A 15,695-nucleotide genomic window follows, 5' to 3' on the forward strand; every position below is an offset into this window, starting at 1 on the left:
TTGTGGTCTAACTTGCCTCTGGTGAGGCAGGTCAGTGTGGCAGTGTGGTTCTGCAATTCTGGGCTCTTGATCATCCAGACTAGTGAATGTGCTAGACCACAGCAAGCCTGGGTTGCCTGCATTCTGTTTCCATAGAAGCCATTTTATAGGAGGGAATAATTACCACTGCATTTCTTGCAGTTTGGAGTCAGGATGCGACTGTGCCATACATATTTATCCAAGAGCTGTGAAATACCCTTGTCATACTGTTTGGACACAGCCAGCATGATTCACTGGCAGGGACAAAACTTGAGCCTCCCAAGCTTTCTTGCTTATGGCAGCATGTTTCTAAAGTAGCAAGTGTAACTGCCTACTGACAGGGAGAAGTCATGGAAATCGCTGATGTATCTCGGAACTGAGCTCAGGTCAGTTTTTCTGGAGATTTTACTGGAGCTGTTTCAAAGCGTCCAACACGGTCTGACATGCTTTGCTTCCCTGAGCACAGGACAGATGACTAACCATGAGTTTCAGCTTGTGTAGAGTATGAAAAGTGAAATGGCCAATCTCCCTCTTTGTGGCAAGGGTTGGTTTTGCCAAGTTTAATTTTGCATGTTCAAGGGGGTCAGTAGCTGGATTTGGAGACAACCAAAACAGCTACTTAACAGTTGGTTTACTTGTAAATGCCAAACCAGAAACAGTTGCGTAAAGTCCTTTTGTAAGGAGTTGTTTTAAATTTGGTTCGATGGTTTTTTGTTAGACTTGTCAGTAAGTAATATTGAACAGTATTTGCCTCAAAGTTCAGGGAACTTTGCAGTGAAGAATTCTAGACCTCTGCATTGAAGGGAATCCACTTGAGGGGTATGAAGAGCAGAGGAGGTATTTGCAGAAGTTGTGGAGATCAGAATCTGATGCAGAAAATACTTGAGCAAAGGTAGTATCTGAAGTTTCCCTACTCTGTTCTGCCCAAGGACTTCAGTCTTAGTCTGAAGATGATGTTTTTCTTGTTCCCAGCTGTCTGCCCCTACTAAGGCTTCCAAAAGGTGGTATTAAATATACCATATAAATAAAAACCAGCCTGCAAACACATGTATTACAAATACATCTTAATGTTTTATTGTGTCTGGGGTGTAGGGTAGGCTATGTAATGGTTCTGACTAGTGAAATCCTTTTGGGTGAACTGTTGTCTAAATGTTGATTACAATTTTCATAGGATAGATGTGTTTTGCTTGTCTGACTAATCTTCTGTTTAATACAGTTATGTTTGTTTGACTAAAATAAGAATTATAAAGGTTTCACTTGTAAATGACTGGATTTTTTTTTTTTGTGGGGCACCTCACTAAGGAAGTTGTCAACACTTCATAAATAGTATTTGTCATCTACCCTCACGGTTTTATCTTGGGAAACTAAAGTGCAACAAAGTCTTGTAAAATGAAAATGTTATTTTTTAATTTGCAAACATAAAAAGGAAAAATGAGCTTGAAATTGACATGTAAAATATCTTCAATTCTTTATGCAAATCTGTATTTTCAGTGGTTGTGATACTGCAGTGTTTTTGGGTTTTTTTGCAGTATCATGTCCTCATATCTATAGGTCAAACAAGTTATTTTTTTCTTCAAGGAAGAAGCTACTGATGACTATTCCTGTCTGTGATTCAATGTTTTAAGTATTTACAGTTGGAGAGAAATTATTTGAACAGAGCTGAAGCTGGGAATAAGTCAAGGCTGGAAAACAGAGGTCCTGTGGAGACTGGGAGGAGAGAATTTATTTTTCTTCCAGTTCCAGTGAAATCAGTCTGATTTTCTGTCAAGTTCCAGGCAGAAATACTGTTAGTGTTCCAGTCATAGGGCCCCATTTTTCAGTTTGAAGATTGGTAGTACTTCTGGTACAGTAACTGAATTCTTGGTTAAATAATCTTTGCAAGATGAAAGGAAAAATGTGGCTTATTATTACTGATTTAACCTATCCTGTACACTAGTCTTTCTTACAGATTTTTGCACTGTATATGTTAAAAGATAAATTCTTTTGTTGTTCAGGAGCAGAGTGAATAAAGGAAAACCAGGACTTCTCATTGCCTGTCCTCTTGCCCTGCTCTTACCTCAGGGTGGTCGTAGCAGTGAGGGGGGTTAGAGAGGCTGAGTGTTGCTCCAGTGGGAATGATTTCAAGATCAGGATTAACAAACCCACCAGATGGATTACATGAGCATCTTCGTTTGTTCTTTATTTTGTTTGTGAAATCAGGCTTCTGTGCATGCCCTACTGCAATCCTCAGCCTCTTTGGACAGGGTTGCTGGATTAGCCTGTGAGCAGAGGGACCAGACAGCTGCTCTGTCCACCACTGCACCAGCCTGTGAACCTTCCTGCTTAGCAGGACTTACCTCTTCAGCCTGGTTCATAGTCCATAATGAACATCCCATGGTTTGGGAGAAACTTTATTGAAATAAGTGGTAGGAAATTATTTCTCAGAGTCTGTCTTTTAATACTCCCAATTTCTGTTTGTTCAGATTTACCAAGACTCCAGTGTTACTGTTTTCATTGGATGGCTTCAGAGCAGAATATTTGCAGACTTGGGGTGGACTTCTACCCGTTATTAGCAAATTACGTGAGTAGTTTCTTTGTCTAAGCAATATCGTGATGTCTTACCTGAAAAATCCATAGATGCAGCTATGCTTTCTCCTTAAAGTCCTCACTCCTCTTCCATGGAAATGGAAGTTGTTGCCCTGAGTAACAGCTATGCACAGATAACTTGATGTCTTGAGGGAGGCCATGAGGAAGGGGTGCTTTAGATTTTTAGTGAAATCTTGATAATTAAGTAGCCCTTCCTATATTTAGGAGGTGGAGTCTTTTAGCTTTTATTTTTTAATTCACAATGGAAGCAGACCCACTTCTTACTCTATATCATCTCCTATTTAGGTGAAATGACTTTGAAAAATGGAAAACAAGGTAAAGAGCATTTCATTATATTTGAAAAAGAAGATGGAGGAGAGATTAGGAACAGATGATATAGAAGCGCTGGTAGAAATGTTCTGAATCTGAGAACCTTCATTTAACAAACATTTTCACAAGTACTGTGTATGTACTTATAAGTACATATTTTTTCTGTAGGTTTTGTAGTGCCTTAACTTTGTAGTGTCTAAGTAACTTTAGTTACTTTTCCTGTCTCTGTTTTGGCTGTGGTCTGTAAAGAACTGATGGCATTTCTTGTCTGAAAAATATGCCAATCATCTTGTCATTCATAAATTACTACCTGGGTAGGCTGGTTTCAGTTTGACTAAAAATAAATCAGTCAAAATACTGGCTTTTTTGTACAGTGGTTGTTACAGCTTGATCTGTTCCAGAGGATAACAATTCACAGATGTATCTGAGGTTTTAGCTTTTTTTTTTGTTTTGTTCCAAGTTGGAATAAAATGAGATGTTTGAAACCATTTTATTAGATGCAGTCATAGGAAATTTCAGCTGAAGAAGACTTCATGGGTATTGAGAGCAGAAGACTGGCTATTACAAATGGTTACAGCTCTGAACGAGATACAAGATACCAGTGCCACGAAGCATCTGTAGGACTTCTAGGTTGTGACATCCATTTCCACTTGCAAAGGATCCTCACTCTTTGGTCTGGATAGGCTACAATGCAACTTCTTTCATTGACTTCTATAATAAACTTGTATATCTGTTTCCAGTGAACCCATGATAAATATTGACCACTAAGAAATACAATTATCTCTGTCAAAGTCACTTCACATCTCCATAACCATGGAGTTTTTGATAATCAAAGCTTTCTTTCTTTTTTTTAGGATTCTAAAACTGGAATGTCTAATACATGTTTTAGAGACAATAAAATAAGGAACAGTCTGGGGAAGAATATTATTTCCACAGTTCTGTGTTACTCTGGAACATTTCTGTAATCTGATAGACCTTTATGATACAATATACTACAAGATCTTCTGCTTCTTAAGAAATCTTGCTTTCTAGTCTTTTTTTTCTCATAGTAAAATGGAAGGTGAAATGCTTAGATAAAGTACACTTTCTTCAGTAAAAGAAGAACAGTCTTATGAATGAAAATTGGTGTCGATGAGGTGTATATCACATGACACTCTGAGGGCCTGTGCCTTCAAAACTCCATGTGCTTCATGTCCCCTGTAGGCACTGCAAATGGTGGAAGCAGTCATATTGTAAAGATAATTTCTGGATGTATAGATGCTGTGATAGTATTTTGCTCTGCAGGAAAGGGTAATGAAATCTATTCCTCTGTGTTAGACAAGTAACAAATAAATAAATTGCTTGACTTGCTGAAAAATGTATTGAATCCTTTTGAAGGTCATAGTTACCCATTTACAGGACTAGTAAAAAAAGACACAATTTATGATTGATAGCATTTAAAGCAGTGAACAAGTTATTCACATTAAGACTTGCCTGACAGCCTGCTGCTTTATTAAATTAGAACTGTGCTAAATCCATGTATTTTCCTCTTTAAAGAACTTGGTAAGTGCAGCATCCTGTTAGGTAATAGCTCTGAATAACAGGAATATCTTTAATTCAGCCATACCTACAATGAACTACCAATGTCTCCTTGGAATTTGTTAGAGCAGATGCCTCTAAGACAATATCAGATTTGATAAGTTTTATTACATACACTCGGCTACCTGCTGAGAGGTGGACAATTCAGCATGGAGCTGAGGGCTCTCAGTGAAGCCAGTCATAGACATAATGTGTGCGTGACTTTCAGAGAAGACATTGTCAAATAATTCCATGCTGTAATACCATAACTTTTAAATAAATCCTTCTTTAATCTTCAGTTATATTTAACTAACTAAGGCAGTAAGACAAAAAAAGATGGATAACTCTTATGGAAAGTCCCAGCAAAACCCCCTAGGATTTTGGACAAAACAAGGTTTAAGTGTATTTTTTTTCTCTATTTTAAAAACAAAACAACAGAAACCGAACTGCCCTCTCTACTACCCCCACAAAAAAAAAAAAACGTACTGAGAAAACAGCCTCAACAACAGATTTAGAGATGGTTGAAATGCATCAAGTGTGGTGCAATAGCAAGAAAAATACAAGTAATGACTTGTTAATGCAGAATTCAAACCAGGGAGGGGATGCTTATGTAGCTTGAAACGATTTATCTTTCTGGCTCAATTAGCTGATATTGATTATTTCAGCTGAGATCTAATCCAAAGCCCCAATCCAATGAGTTAAAAGTGACTTGATGCGACACTTTTTATGTTACCAAACGTTACCACATTTCTATTTTACATATATTGTATATAATAACCCAGAGGGACAGTGAAGATGGCCCAGTGGTGGCCTTTCTATAGGGTCTTCTGGCACTTTAGCATTAGTTGAAGTGGTTGGTCATCACATAGTATTTTCAAGTTGTTAACAAAGACTTTTTTTCTTTTTTTTTTTTTTTCTTTCTGAAAATCAAGGCACATACATTTGCCTGTGGAAATTTGGGCACCCAACTTAAGTAAGGTTTGCTTAAGTGCTTTGGCCTGCAATGACTTTTCGTACTAGCAAATACTGTGCACCAATCTCCTTGAAAACCTATGATTTTTTTGTATAAAGATAAGGAAAACTTTAAGATTTGTTCTAAAAGAAGAGTTTAGTTTTAAAAAAGAAAGCAATGACAAAACCCACAAACAAAAAAGAGACTGAAAGATAAATAGTGATTTGCCAGGTGACTGTGTGTGCCAGTGACAACTTCATCTTTGGGAGCACCCAGGGTGAAGTGTAGCTAGTTGGTCTCAAGCTGCAGACTTCACTTACCCCACACCAGGGCAACACTGGAGAGCATGATTTCTTTGTTTATTCATTCTAATCTATGCATGCTTTTCATGAGGCCTGTAGATTTTGCTCATGTATGGAAGTCAGTCATTAGGAATATATAAAACTTGTATTAATAGCCATTTAGTCAGCTTGTAAATGAACTATTAACTCCAGAATTTTGAAGAACTAAAACTTTCTGGAAATATATTTTGGTTTTCTCTTTCTTTCTTTTTTTTTTTTTTTACATAGGTGTGTCTTCATGAGTGAAACTTGCAAGGGCTTTTATTTCTGTAATTTTGCTGATTATCTTTCTTCTTCCCTCTAGAGAAATGTGGAACATACACTTCCAGTATGAGACCAGTATATCCTTCAAAAACCTTTCCCAATCATTACTCCATCGTCACAGTAAGAATTGCTGTTTGTTTATATGTTTCTACTACTAAGACACTGTTTATTATAAAATTGTCTCAAAGGGAATAGTATATTTCTTTGAATTATCAAATTAATAGTCTTTTCCATCAGAATATAAAAATATATATAATACTACTGAATTTAGATTAAGTCATTATATAACACTTTAGCTAAGTGGTCAGATCTAATCTGATAATTCAATCCTTTGAAGACTAGAATTACCATATAAGTGGAAGATCACATCACTTCACAACTCCTCATTTGTGTAAATATTTTCACTAAATTGCAACTCTCTCTCTCTCTATTGGAGTTGAAAGCAGCCTGACTAATGGCCGGTATTGTTCCACTTCTTTAAGGTAGCTTGGCATGACACAAAAAGAGGTTTAAATGAAAGGAAGGACTTGAACATCACATTGATGTAGACTCTGTGGTGGACTGTACCCAAACCTGGATTGGAAAGTCACAAAACTGATCTTCTAAATTTATCACCTCCTGCATATAGGAGGGGAAAAAAAATACATGGAAGTTTTTCAGTGCTGAATATGAGGCTGGAATCCAGCAGATCCTTCTTAGTTTCATAATGTCAGAACTAAAATTCAATCAAATACTTCAGAATCTGCACCTTCTTTCTTATCTTCCCAGTTTGTCAGGACTGTCTTTTGATAGGTGAGGAGCACAGGTTCAGGAATTACATGTTTCATTGTGTAGTAGTCTCAAATATCCACGACTGAATATGCAGCTAAGAAGCATTAATCATGCCCTGCAGCTGTGTGTGTCCCTAAATACAGTGCAGAGCTTTGTCTCAGCTCCCCATTCTTATGGAAAGTAGCAGGCCCTGGTGTTTATCAGGGTCCTAATGGTGGTGGTGCTATATCGTTTAGTGTAAAAAGAAACCACAAGGTTCTTTATAACATTGTGACAAGATATAATCTCAATTACAGGGGCTGTATCCTGAATCTCATGGTATAATTGATAACAAGATGTATGACCCCAAAAGGAATGCATCCTTTACCCTTAGAAACGAAGAGAAGTTTAATCCACTGTGGTACCAGGGACAGCCTGTAAGTATTAATACACTGCTGGGAATGTACATCAGCCCGTTGTTATGTTACTTAGTATCACTTGGATGCATAGTGATGTTGAAATAGTACAGAGGGTACTTTTAAGTCAGCCAAGAAGCATTACTCAGCATGATTAGGAATTGCCATACTAGAGCTGCAAAATGACAGATGCATTAGCGCAATGGATTTTCTTGACTTACATGGAATTTTCTCCAAGGAGAATACTATCTTAAAATAACTAATAGAGATACCAGATTTTGTTCTGTTTTTAATAGGAAGTAGGCTTGCAGTTGACCTCTCTGAGGAAATAGACAGACCAGTTAGTTTTAGTAATAATCAGTATTAAAGCTTTACACTCTGCCCAAATAACTAAGTTTAAAGATGCGGTTTTAAAAGAAAACGTCCCGCTTGAATCATATGGCTATGACAAATCTGCTGAGAGTGCCACCAAAATGAAGGGGCATAGGAAAGTTTGGGTGAACAGATGCAACTACTTAGTAATGTGGGGAGGACCGATTATTTTTTTCTTTGTAGATTTTGTATGTTTGTAGACTCTTCAGGCCACTGAGAAGAATGTGGTATACAAGTTAGTCAGGAAAACACGCGGAAAGCAGACAGAAACCTGCAAATCAGAAGATCAGCAGTAAAATCAGAAGAGTTGATGCAACTCTTTCTCCCATATTTCGGAGTATGTGGGGCATAGGTCCTTGGAACATTCCCACCCCTTCTTGCTTCAGTGTTCCTGGTGTTCAGTCATGGTTCCACCCTTGCGGTACTGCTTCATGGGAGCCTGCTTCTGTCCTGGCTCTCCCTGGTGTTGTAGCTGCAGGGATCCCAGTATCTGCAGTAATGAATCAGGCTGCAAGGTGTATCTGGACTGCAGACAGCGAGTGTTTGGAGTTCTCTGCTTACGTTTTTACGTTTTGATCTTGCTTAACAGTGCAGAGCTGGTAGGGGTGGTAGTGGATCTGGCAGTTACTCAGCTAATCCAGTGACCTGCACTAATGATGGTGACTGTTCTTCTGCAGATTTGGCTAACAGCTATGTACCAAGGTCTAAAAGCGGCTGCGTTCTTTTGGCCTGGATCAGATGTAGCAGTTAATGGAACCTTTCCAAACCTGTATGTAAAATACAATAGGTATGTCAACTTCTGTGATTTGAATGAGTATTTTGCTTCAACCATTGCAATGCAACAGATACCAGAAAAAGCATTTTTCTGCTTTTCTCAATAGTTGTGCACAACAGGAAAAAAAAGATAGGATCCAATTAACTTTGTTTCAGTGTGAAGTAGATTCTTTGTCTAATTATTTTCTTATTCCTCAGAAAATCTTTTACAGGAAAGAAGTGGGAAAAATCAGCTTTAAGAGCAGTCAGCTTTGAAGCCTTAGTGTTTTTTTGCTTTGACTTATAAAAATGTTTTGTGGGTGTGTTTAGAGTCATTCAATCTAAACTTCTCATACAGTGAATAGGTCAGGTCTTGACATGATATTGTCCATGAAAACTGAAGTTTTACTGTTTACTGTGGTAAACTGTTCCAGTATAAAATTATTTGCATTGCAAATTTTGTAAATATTTTACATTAAGGCAGTCATATTTTAATCAATGATTGCTCTTCATTGCAATTAAACATTTTCTGCCTAACAGTAATTCTACATAAACCTGTTTAGCACCATTTATTTAATCTCAAATCTCACCCAAGAAGTCAGGCTTTGCATTTCTATCTTCCTAGGATCATTTTCTTTTCATATACCCTTCATATAACATGGAAATTCTGATTCTTGACATGCCACCTACATTTTTTTCCTAGAAACTTGTACATTGTTACTTAAACTTGTGTTAAGTAGCTGAATTACTAACTTTGTGGGTGCCTCATGTTGTTACAGGTCAACATGCTTATTGTTGGTCTACTTCAGTAATTGATATCAAGCATCTACTTTGTCACATAGTATTAGAACTTGTATTTAAACTGTTTAAACATGTAAACGTCCCCAAACATCCCCAAACCAAAGCTTTTTCAAAACATAATCCAGAAATGAAAACCTGCACATGATTTTGCACCTTGAAGCCCATTATTCTCTTTGTATAATAAACAGAAGCAATACTGGGTGCTTTATTCTAATCAAGTTGCAGTCAATGTGGACAGTATTCAAGGGAGCTTTAGTTCATGCCATTAAATCCTATAGAGTCACAGGTAATTATCATATATAAACTTGCATCCTGCTAAACAGCCATTAATGGCATCCATTTGAATTCAATTTTGTCTGCTAAAGTACATTGATTTTGTAATGTGTCACTGAATTTTTTAGCTTTTTCCTCTTGGAAATACATGGTTGGTTGATCTTGTATTGTTCTGATGCAGCTCAATCCCCTTTGAAGAAAGGGTGGTAACTGTTCTTCGCTGGCTGCAGTTACCTGAAGATGAAAGGTAGGTGTGTAATTGCAAGTGTAAGCTCCTGTTTGAATGGTGTTGCAATGAATTACTTTGTAAATATTATTTCTGTTTTAAATTATCTTATGCATTATTCTAGCAATGTTGAAATACTATTTTATACAACCCTGTTTCTATGACTGGAAGAGTTTTTAACATTTCTATAGTTCCCTTTAATGTGTCCTTCCTCTGAATGACATTGTTTCTAATATTTGATATCCATTGTTGAAATATAAATAATCTCTTCAAACTGTCTCAACGTATATGTAAAATATTACATTTTTGGTACTGTTTGATATAGACCACACTTTTACACTCTGTATTTAGAAGAACCAGATTCCTCAGGCCATAAGTTTGGACCAGTAAGCAGTGGAGTAAGTATTTTTATAGTTTCTTAATTTTCCCTTTTTTTTTTCCTTTAATTTGAAGTTTTGTTCTGACTTTATAATAAACTTCCGTAATTCATGTTAGATTAACCAAGTTCAGTATGCTTATTAGGAAAAAAAATATTAATAGATAGTCCATCCATAATTAACATTGATACAACACATGTAATAAACAGGCTAGTTAGTAAGTCTGATTCTTATTTTCTTTATTTCAGTAACTTTTAATTTGCCAAAGCATGTTTGGGTGTGTCTTGTATGTTGTTCTATTGGCTCCTTCTAATTCTTTAGGTTGATTTTGGTGGTGGTGGTGGGAGGGGGAAGGTGAGTTGGGTCAGAAAGTTTATGTACTTTGAATTTAGCAAGAATGGGTATTTTTATACCAATGGTCCAAGTTTTGGTGGTTAAGTATTCATGTGATAATTGTCGTGCATTTTGCCCTGGAGTCTGCGCAAAGGTTAGATGGATATTTTTCTTATTTCCCTTCAGTTAGATTTTTGCCTTTTTGGAAAGGGAGTGGTAGAAGGGACATTCACTCCATCACAGTCTGTGATGCAGCTATTGTATGAATAAGTCTTTGGGCCTGCTGCTGTTTTCAAAAATACTGAATAGCTTTAAATTTTAACTAATGAAAGTGAAAAATGCAAAGAAAAAGGCTCTTGGAAATTCAGGAACACTGTAAAATTCTCCCATCTTGAATGGTCATGGAGTTCGGGTGTCTTAACTAGGTATGTAACCTGAGTGGTAACAACAGTAAATAGTTCTTGCTAATTTCTCTTGAATTGTGACCAGTTACTGTTCCTGTGCCCAGTGAAGTAGCAGACAACTAATTGGAACTGAAGTGTAAGGAATGCGTTTAGATTGGTTATGTTTTCCTTTGGTTAATAAGAGGATCTGAAGTTCTGTATATCAGGAATGCTCTGGAGAGTGAGAAACTCTGAGGGTTTGTACATAGTCTTCCCAGGAGCACCTCATCTTTGTTTATGCAAAGCAAGACCGTTTAGACAAGTAGCTCAATGAGGTAACAGAGTCACTCAATTTAAAAGTACTTTGTTTTGTTTTGTTTTGTTTACTTAACAAGTATTCAGAAGTAGCCACAGTGGCTGTACCTACGCAAGTGAACTTGAATGCCAGACCTCTGATCACAAACAGTGCTAGACTGGTGGCTTGTTTTTTGTCTTTTGCAGTCCATTTAAACTAGTTTGCTCCAATATCCAGTCACAATTTCAAGGACGTGTTGCTCCAGTGTCTTTCTCAATAGGGGTTTTGAAGAAAAGTGCCACAGGCTTGGCTTCCTCTATTCTCTTCAGCCCTCTGGTATTCTTCCATCACCATCTGCACCCTCAGGCATTCCCTGTTATTCTTGGTTGTACCCTGGCAATGCAACAAACTTCCTCAATTTCATAATTTAAAACTACTATCTGTAATCTGGGGTTTGAGTTTTTTTGGTTTGTTTTTAAAAAGTCTTCAACTGCAATAACACATTAAAATGTGTAGCTATGTCTTAGTTGTGTTATGGGGCCCAGAAAAAAAAATGGGACCAAGAGCTGTATAGTGTAGATATAGTCAGTGCTCTGTAGATGGAGGTAGCCCTGAGCAATGCAGGTGCTAGGCAGTTTGCAGGCTCACATTTTTATTTTATAGGTACCTGTTGAGCCCATTCTCAGTAGATGTAAAGGCTGTGCATCCAAAAGATGTTAAACTGAGAGAAGCAGGAACAGACAAAAGGCAGGTTTAACAGGGTACTAAGAATGCTGTAAGTTTCCTGTCCTCATAGTTCTTCCTGTTAGTGTGCACTATATGTGCTCCCTGTCATGAGTTTGGGGGTCACTGCATAGTCTTAGGTCCCCTGTGTTCTTCGTTTGGACCGCATCTAGCGTTGAATGGTCTGTAAGAGCTACTTATTTTTCATTAGCGTATACTACTACAGTTTAAACTTGTTCACTCTCCCTAGAAATAAATTCTGTTTTTTAATTGAAGTGATTAACACTTGCTTTACATTCCTATTTTTGTCCTGCAGGTTATTATGGCATTGCAAAGAGTGGACAACATAGTAGGCATGCTGATGGATGGTCTCAAGCAAATGAACTTGCATAAATGCCTGAACATTATTTTTATATCAGATCATGGTAAATTTGATTTTATAAAATAGATCAGAATTTTGAAGAGCTGTTTTTATAAAGTAATATTATGGGTTTATACTTGAATACTTCTGGCAAGGTTAACAAAGCTGCTAATACCTAGAAATTATGTTTTATATTATCAAGATGGTGTAAGAGATAATCACTGTAGATGAGAACTAGACTATGGGGGTAAGTGGGGAGCACAGGGAGAGTTTAAATAGTTTTCATGCTTTATTCCTAATTCCTCTTGTGGTGATTATCAGCCAAGAAATGAAACAATGAAAAATGTGAATTGTGAAAAATGGATTTTCTTTTATTCTGTCCTTTAACTACACTACACAGCAGTAGTTTGCGAATTGCTGAAGTGAAAATGCAAGCCATATCTTCCTTTCAGCTATCAGTTCCCTTATCCATTATTAGAAGGCTGTGAATATGAAAATTAGATATTTTTTTCCTGTAATACCTTTTCTATAGTTCTAGAATTATTTCTATAGTAAGTTAGGTATTTTACCAATACATTTCTTTCTCGTCGTCTTTCTCGTCGTCTTTCTCGTCGTCTTTCTCGTCGTCTTTCTCGTCGTCTTTCTCGTCGTCTTTCTCGTCGTCTTTCTCGTCGTCTTTCTCGTCGTCTTTCTTGTCTTTCTCTTCTATTTCTTTTCATGACCAACATAGTAGAGGCATAGTTCCATGCGGCACAACATTGACTTGCAGAACTCATTGCCACTGCGAATGATCCAAGACAAATTATATATAAAAGGGTTAAAAAATTATTATTAATTAATGGAGGGTAAACCTGTCAAGAACTATTAAAAGTGAGAGTTCAAATGCAATAGGTAACTCTAAGTCCCCTTTACTTCTGGATATTGATAAGGAACAGTGGGAGGAAGATCAGTCTATAATTGCTGTGCTTATTGGGTATTTCTCTAGACATGTTACCGAATACTATTAGGTAGGATATTGAACTAATTGAGTATTTGGTCTGACCATTACTACTGTTGTTAGGGTAATAAGATTTCTTTCCCTTCAGAAGAAAATTTGTCTGTTTATTCAACTGGAGTGTCTTTCTCAGCTGAGGAAATGGCTGATTGTGTGTATCGGTGTCATGTTTTGTTTTCGTCCATGCATCAGTATTGTGGTCTCCTTGGATCAAATGTCTTTGGGTTGCTGATAAAAAAACCTGAGAAATTACAATTCTGAGTTCTGTGACTTAAGTTGCATGTCTTATCAGGCTACTCTACACTGATATTCCCATTTTTAAATAAAATTTATTTCCTTTTGCAGGGATGGAAGCAGGGAGCTGCAGAAAAACAGCGTATCTGAACAGCTATATGGACGATGTTCAAGATTTCATAATAGTACCTGGTCCTGCAGCTCGCCTAAGACCTAATAATGTTCCAGATGAGTATTTCTCTTGTATGTAATTGCTAAACTAATTTTTGTTACTTTGTTATATGCTTTTGTACTTTATGAATACAAACTTAGGATCCACATCTTCCATTTGTAAACCCGGGTGAAGGTCAACTAGGGTCAACCTGGATAATGATAAAGAAATTCTGAATAGTGCACCTGTGTTTTTAAGGACCACTGTTAAGACCTTTGCAGGTCTGAAAGTGTATTTAAATCCTACAAACTGCTTTTGTGGGCTGCCTCAGAGTGACCAAATGCAAATGCTCTTTTCTCACCTCATCTTCTGATTTACCAGTTTGTATATAAATTTGCTTTTATATTTCTTTTTATAAGAAAGAAAATTCTTTCTTAAAGGAATGTTAGATTGCTGCTATCTTTTACATACTTTTTTGAGTAACATAATGTATTTCCTGCCTATTAAAAAGTGGCCTAATGGCCTGACAGCAGTTGAGTAAACTGCAAATAAACACAAATAAGATAATAAACACAAGTAAAAATGAATGCTTACAAATTTTAAACTGTGATTCATTATATAGTCTTATTTAGGTGCCTCCTCTTTTTGGTACTTTTTAATGTTGAATGCAGGAATTTATTTCATGTTTCATAGTGTGTTTTTCTATCTAGATTATTGTTCTTTATGGCCTTTGAAACTTGCAGGCCTCAACCTGAGTGACTTTAGGTCTTGTTTACTTCATTGCTTGATGCTATTCTAAACTCTTTTAAATGTTTCCTTGGAAAAAGTGGGAGTCAAATGTGGTTTTCCCTGGAGAAAAATTTCAGGTAGAAAAGCAGAGTATCTCCTGCTTTTGACATGTGTACTGTTTTCATGAAGAAGCATACTGTACCTATAGCACTGCATATATCTGTGCAGGAATTGTTTCCCTTGCCTGTGTAATTCTTTATGTACCTTAGTCAAGCACTGGATATCAGCCTCAGGACAGAGAAACTGTGTGAAATGTAATGGGCCTATGTTGTGCTAAATGTCAAACTAAATGATGTAATGCTCCCTTTTGGCTCAAGTCTAAGCATCTGAATCTTGGCCAATTTGCATTTGGCTGTCTTTCCAATGGTACTTGCCAGACAAAACTGCTGGCCTGATAGTTGCATTTGTTTCTTTTTCCTTAGAAGTTTATTAGCAAGCAGGAAAAATCCAGCACTGCATTTAGTTGACTCTTCTGTGAAAACTTATTTCTCAGATTAAGTTTCCAACTGTGGCTAATATAGATTAAAGCTGCAAATAAATAAACAAGGGGAAGAGAAACTGAACTAGAAATTCATAATAGCAATAGCTTGATAGTTCAATGATTGTTTTACTACATGTAGTTTTCATTCTGGAAAAAGAATTTCTTATGTCCAGAAATTTTTTGAAACTAAGCTAATTATATTACGTGATGGGAATACTTGCATTTTATATCTGATTTCTTTTTAACTTAGGTGACTAATTCTTACATGTGATTCTTCCAGTTAATTATGAAGACATTGTCAGAAACCTCACAGTAAGTGTTCTCTTATCTGTTGTTCTAGCATGATTTCTACTGACATTTACAGATCTTTTATAGCATCAGCTGTTTGTTGGGCTACTTGCATAGCACCTGGACTTTGAATCAGTGATCTTCCACATGTATACAATTAACAACAGCAGTAGTCAAATGCAGGGGAATGGAAGGTTAAAGGTGTCATATGGCTATCAGTGTTTGTGCATTAACTAAGGATTTATGTTCATTTCTTTTCACTAACACTGTATCATGTTACTCTTCAAACTGATAACTTGTGTGTATCTGGACCATGCTGGCTGACGGCCAAGTCAGTGTAAAGCTCAGCTCCATTTCCTAGACAAGCATAAGATTTTCTGGATCGCACCTTCTTGATAAGCAGTTTTGAGAGAAGATACTGATTTTTTGTTTTGTTTTGGTTTGGTTTTTTTTGTCAGTTTGGCTTAAGAAACTTGCTTTTCTGGTCTATACCTGGCTTCTGTTCTCATCCCTGCACCACAATGTTTGCCTCTGTTGTGCAGATGCTGCTGGTGGTGACAGCTATGCTGCTTGTATAGATGACTTCACTAGTGAAAAATTCTGACATTATAGTAGGGTGGGGGTTTTTTGTGGGTTTTTTTTGTGGGTTTTTTTGTGTCTTTTTTTGG

General features: G+C 36.8%; 1 protein-coding gene across 1 annotated transcript in view; it reads left to right on the plus strand.

Annotated features, from left to right (window-relative positions):
- The window catches only part of LOC104542007 (ectonucleotide pyrophosphatase/phosphodiesterase family member 1-like), a gene marked incomplete at both ends in the record, with an annotated part of 24,317 nt that overhangs the window by 6,791 nt on the left and 1,831 nt on the right, over positions 1 to 15,695 (plus strand). The window contains 9 exon segments of the mRNA XM_010186181.1: positions 2,481 to 2,578; positions 6,068 to 6,147; positions 7,095 to 7,214; positions 8,243 to 8,352; positions 9,574 to 9,639; positions 9,944 to 10,016; positions 12,046 to 12,154; positions 13,430 to 13,561; positions 15,020 to 15,051. Coding sequence (XP_010184483.1) covers positions 2,481 to 2,578; positions 6,068 to 6,147; positions 7,095 to 7,214; positions 8,243 to 8,352; positions 9,574 to 9,639; positions 9,944 to 10,016; positions 12,046 to 12,154; positions 13,430 to 13,561; positions 15,020 to 15,051 — 820 coding nt within the window.

Source organism: Mesitornis unicolor, unplaced genomic scaffold (genome assembly GCF_000695765.1).
Source record: "Mesitornis unicolor isolate BGI_N332 unplaced genomic scaffold, ASM69576v1 scaffold46456, whole genome shotgun sequence".
NCBI lineage: Eukaryota > Metazoa > Chordata > Aves > Mesitornithiformes > Mesitornithidae > Mesitornis > Mesitornis unicolor.